Raw genomic sequence first — 6000 nt, forward strand, 5'->3', positions numbered from 1 at the left:
ATTTGTTGGAACTTGGAATAAGGGGATGTGAATAAAAGTGCATGTATTGGTTTGGTGAAAAAGAAAATTCTTTGGACTGTGTTAGAATGCATTTTGCTGGCTTTGATGACCAGATGAATCAATATACAGGAAACTTAAATGAGTTTTTCCAAAGTTAAACATCTCAAGAACCGTCAAAGATCTTGGTTTATCAATTGTTTATACAAAATAACATGTACAGTAAGAAAGTGTGGGCAAATGCAGGAAAGCATGTGAAGTGCAGTCTTAAAAATAATGGTGTCAAGAAGAACCCAAAACGGGTTTCAAAAAAAGAGTGAAGAGCAATTTTAATCATATATTGAAGATCATTTTAATAATCTGAAAAAAACCATTATAAAGAATGAAAATGTCCCTAGGTGTTGAAGGTTTTTCATGGAACCATCACCTGCCAGTGAAGAAACTTTATTTTTAAGAGTGTCAGTTTGTTCCATAATTGTGTGGTCAAAAAGCAAAACAAAAGAAATTGTGTGCTTCGATTTCTTGTCGCAGATCTTACAGCTTTTGGTTATCAGTGTATGAGTGACCATTAAATATGTAACAATACAAACCACTTTGAAGCGCAACTTCAGGACACTGAGAGGTTTCACAAATCCACCAATTTTTTTGCGGAGATTTGTCCCATTGCTCAATCAGAATCTTGAAATTTCAGCGGTGAATGGCAGAGGGCTAATCGGATATTAAAATATGCATGGTTTTAGCATGGGAAATGAGATGAGGATCTGATGGTGAAGGGAGAGATGGATAGACTCATTAAATATTAATACTCATTCTACAAAATATTTAAACAGCCGGTCATTTTCACTGCCAGCAATAGGGGTTCAAATGAGTTGAATCAGTTGGGAGCAAAGTTTGCCCTAGATTGAACTATTTGATGAAGTAAAAGCATGAGTGCAGAACTATGCCATAGCTGTGAGGTAGCATTATCAGAGTCCATTAGGTGTTTAAAAAAGGCTATTAAATGCTTTGATATGGTATGACAAGTTGCAACTTCATCTGGCTGGATGCAAGATGGAAAAATAGCGATGTCCCAGCCAGTTATGATGGCTTTGTTCAGTATTGGCAACTGCTTTGGTTTGTTGTCAGTCTCATAGCACTGAACTTCTTCGGAGCTTTCAGAAATTGCTAATTGGAGAAATGGAGCCAAGTCATTTCAATATATTTAGTCAATACAGTACAGATGCACTATGGAATTGAGCCCTACAGCATGTGTCATAAATCTTTTCTTTCAGGTTAGAAGCAGTGCATTGTGGATGTTACCCCCTGTGTCCGAAGGCTTTGGTCTACCCTGAAATATTCCCTGGTAAAATTCTTCTCTAATTTTCCTGATATGTCTGTGAAGATAAAAGCAGCTTGATTTCACATGCAATAGAAGATTTATTGTCATAGGCAAAGCCGTTATGTTCAACTTCTGTATATAATGACTTATTCATCTTAAAGCACAATCGGAAGAATTTGCCATAAACTATTCTGGCATTTTTATATAAATAAATAAATATAACCACAGTTCAATAATGTACAGCATTACACAGCATGGTGTCAGCTGAATTTTTAATGCTGAAAGTGCCTGCTATCTCATCTGCTCTTTGAGGTTTCTTACTTATCAAATATGTATTTTCCTCTTGTAGCAACATATCTGTATTCAACACCTGAACAGCTGTGCAAAAGACTACAGGAATTCTGCAAGCGTCCGCAATTAGCCAGACAACATGTTGTTCAGGTAAAAAGTGCTCATTTTCCTGGAAATCAAATTGACTACAAAGACTTGGTTCTGGAATTGTGCATGAATACATTTTCATCAAGGCAAATACGTGCCAGTAAACATGATCAGTAATCAGTGCAAGTTAAACCTCTTACTGGAATCAGAGACTGTGTTTGCACCTGTTGTTGAAATGCATTGTCAGTTATTTAGTCAGTAGGGACACTTTACCTTTTCCAGTCGGTATTCAACTAGATAGTTTACTGTATACCCTCTGTAGAATCACACAAAATGACACACACATTTTTAATACTAGAAGATCCTTTCACGTGTTCTTTTATCAAAAGCACATTGGTTCTATTTGATTTTGTTGGCTTTAATTCTGTGAGGATTGTTTTTGTATTCACCTTAAAGATGCTGTATGTAAGTTTTTGACTCTTCTAAAGCATGAAAATATATTGTGTTTGCAGATATTTAGGAAACATGCCATGTGAACACTTGTTTATCTGGAAAACAATGCTGAAGTTTATTGTGGCATTCAAACTCACATTGTTAGCATTTAACTCTGCAAATAGTACAGGTTAACTTGAGGTGATAATTGTCATAGTTTTCTGTTGTTCACCTGTGAGAAATAGATATATTTCTAATATATCAATTCGAGGTTGTGTGTTAGGACAAAAACTCCTTTTAATATGGAAAATATTTCTCCTATTGGCTGCTGTTGCTTTTGTTTAGAACAAAGTTTAAAATTCCTTGCTCTTGTAATAATATCTTACTCCAGTTTACATTTTCTCACCATGAAAATAGCCATAGAAGCTGCCATTATGAAACAAACAAACAGTTGGTATTAACAGTACTATTGAAATGTATTTTAAACTAAAATAACAAATACATTAATTTTAAGTGTATCAAAATAAACTACAAAATACAGCAGGCATAAATGTATCAAAATAAAACACTGTGTTTTTGTATTTAAAAAATACTACTAAATACTTTTAAAATGTGACATGAAATTTCTTTGCAAACCTTCCATCAATAATCCTATTGGATCAATCCCTTCACCATTCAACTGACTTAGTAAAGTAAACAACTTTTGCAGATTTCTCTGCCACTTCGTTCACCTAGGGGAAAGTTGTGACCTAGTGGTTAGTGAGTTAAATTTGTAACCCAAAGGTAACTTGTGTTTCTCTTTGAGTTACAAATTACAATCTTACAGTCTATCGTTTGTACAGTATACTCATTCTCCCAAGATTTTTGTCAGTTTTTCTTTATCTGGAAGAGTCTCTGTTTACCCTCTTAAAAACTATATTAACCATTGTTTACCATATTTACATTCCTCTGTATTTGCACCTGTGGCACCGAGACACCCAAGCTTGGGAAAATAAGGGGGAAAGAACCAATCAGAGGCCTTATTTTTTAGATGTCATCATGTACTGTAGACTTCTTACTAAATATTTTACAGTATTTTAAAAATACTAAAATACAAAACACTAAATTATTTTGATACAAAATATTAAGCCAGTTTCATAAACCCTATCAAGTACAGATTACAAAATACCATTTTGTATTTGAAATATGTATTTCAATATGCCGGCAGCTAGCTCTCTGCAACTCTCACATGGTCACCCACTGAAGCTAAGCAGGGCTGCACCCAATCAGTACCTGGTTGGGAGACCACATGGAAAGATTAGGTTGCTGCTGGAAGTGGTGTTAGTGAGGACAGCATGGGGTTCTCGACCTGCTGTCTGTGTGGGTCCTAATGCCCGGTATATTGATGGGGACTCTATACTACTCAGTGAACGCCATCTTTCAGATGAGATGTTAAACTGAGGCTCCTCACTTTCTGTGGTTTTTAAAAATCCCAGGAAATCCTTCGAAAACCTCGGCCTCCTGGCCAAATTGTCCTCTGGCCTCTGCCCATCATCATCAACATTTGACCACTTGAGCCTCTACTAATCCAAAGCTTACTGAATATTTTTTTTTTGTTTTGAACCCTTTTTACATCTTTATTTAGCATTGTCCATTTGTGGGCAGATTGATGATAATGCATTTTAATGCCAGTTGTAAACAGGGCTAGACGTTCTTTAAAGTTGTGTAACAAATAAGTTCAAGCTTTTTATCGAAAGCTCTAATCTGGTAGTTTGTAGTTCAGTTCTAAAAATTCTGGAAAAGTTAAGAAAGCTAAGCAATTCTTGCATTCTAAAAAAAATAATAAAACAATAAAAAAATAGAGTCGTCTGTTTACTATATATATATTTGCATTGGGTCAAAATTGTGTAGTTTAAAGAAAATGCAAATAGCACGCAAGTAAGTCGCAGTGCTGTATAAGTTACATTTTACAACTCAGAAATAAAATGGAGGATAGGAGAAGTAATAATAAAAACATACATTTAAATGTTTGATTTAAAGTTGTGGTACTGAGTTTTCATTTGAAGTCTCATGCAACATTATAAAAGTATTAAAATCTGTACCCTGAAGCGAAGCCATTTGAGAACCACTGCTTAACTAATCATAAAACAATGGGATTCCCATTCTGTCATAACACTTTCACTGTTCTCTGCTTTTCCCATCTCCTTCCCTTTATTCTCTATGTCTCTCTCTTTTTTTCCTAGGTGAGCCTGAGCTCTTTCTCCTGGGACTCTCTGGGGGACAATTTCAGATCTCTTCTTAAGGCAGACAGTGGCAGGATGTTCACAGATAAGCACATGGCATAGCGTGACCCCTAACGCATACTGTACATTATAATTCAAAACATATGACCCCTTACACCTACCTCTCTGCTGTTTTTTAAGGAACAGAATGTATATGTGATTTTAATGTACTCACACAACAGAAAAAAACAACAACTTTATATGTGCGCTTAATGTGGGAGAAAAAAGAACAAAGTAAAAATAAACAATCAAAAAACCTGAAACCGCTTTCGTGTCGCGCTTATAGGCGGGCCCACCTCGTATTTCGGTTCATATCCATTTTTATCCTTTGTGCCGGAGGACTCCAGCCTGGAATTCTAGAGTCTTTGGTTCCCACTCCCGACAGAGCGGCAGCCAAAGTTGTGGCTTGAAACGTTGTGGGCTCTTGCTCCACCTGAGGTTGCCAGGTTGTGACAAAGTCCCCCGAGGCTCAGCAAAGGTTGATGCAAGGCTTCCCCAGGACTGTGGTCAAATCTAAATATGGCTCTTTTATTTTCCTTGCGTCGGAGATCTGGCTGTACGTTGCAGTCAGGAACCCGCTGCATAATTAAGGGGGCATGGTAACTAGCTATTTATACGTATTTGCAAAATGTAAAATCCGGGCAAACTAACAATGGCCTGTCAGATTTTCCATGAAGATGTAAGCGTCTGCTTTCACATCACAGCAATGCCACAATCACACGGCCCACTTCAGGCCTGCCAACATATGTGTTATTAAAAGAGGCCTGACTTTTATTGCGGGAGTTATTGAAGGATTCCTCCTTTATTATCAGACGTCCTCTCAATAAGGCCGCAGACTTGCTGACGTTATTATTTCAAATGCGTTGATTATTCAGGTGAGCTGGATGAAGGATTTCGAATTAGAGGGTCAAATATAATCATGCCACCATCATCTTCTGGTGCACAACTGAGATTAGCCACATTACTTCTTGTTAAGACAGAGCTCTTGCTTCTCGGCTCATAAAAAATAGTTGTAATATCCTACCTTCATATGTAACTTGTTTCATATTTAAGGAGGGGCAGTGAGATACTTTTTTCTGTGCTGTGCTGTAATTCTATAAGTAGATTTTTTTTTTTAAATCTCATTCAGACTTAAATTATGTTCCAAGTTTCAGAAAAATGTACAACATTGCTTCTGATTTTAGGCCTTCCATAAAAGAAGCCAAATGCAAATAACACAAATGTCAATATTTTTTACGGATTTTTCTGTTTCACTTCAAAAACCTTATACCGATGTGAAATTGAAAATAAAATAATACAAATTAATGATTGTTACTTGACGTTTCTTCTGAAATTACTACAGTTACTACAGTGAAGTTATGAACTGTTTAACATTTTAACCTTATTTTTAGCTTTTTTTTTTATAGAATGCACATTATTATAACACACTATGAATTGTAATAGACATACATATCTAATGTCTAAACTCTCCATTGTATAACTTAGAACAGGCAGAGTTTACTGCTGTTTGATTGGATGACATAAGTCCACTATCATGGACCGTAGGCTTTACATTTGGTGAAATGCTTTGAAAGCAAAAAATAAAAAATAAATAAAAAAAACATGGCCTGACAT

General features: G+C 35.9%; 1 protein-coding gene across 4 annotated transcripts in view; it reads left to right on the forward strand.

Annotated features, from left to right (window-relative positions):
• Positions 1–5691, forward strand: part of qtman (queuosine-tRNA mannosyltransferase) — a 74444-nt gene extending 68753 nt beyond the window's left edge. For 3 of the 4 annotated variants that reach the window (XM_087266418.1, XM_087266417.1, XM_087266419.1), the window contains exons 9-11: positions 1269–1339; positions 1665–1756; positions 4348–5691. In XM_087266418.1, coding sequence (XP_087122544.1) covers positions 1269–1339; positions 1665–1756; positions 4348–4449 — 265 coding nt within the window. In that variant the 3' untranslated portion in view covers positions 4450–5691. 4 annotated transcript variants of the gene reach the window in all.
• Positions 5692–6000: the final 309 nt, after the last annotated feature.

Source organism: Danio rerio, chromosome 9, assembly GCF_052040795.2.
Source record: "Danio rerio strain M-AB ecotype USA chromosome 9, GRCz13ab, whole genome shotgun sequence".
Taxonomy (NCBI): Eukaryota; Metazoa; Chordata; class Actinopteri; order Cypriniformes; family Danionidae; genus Danio; species Danio rerio.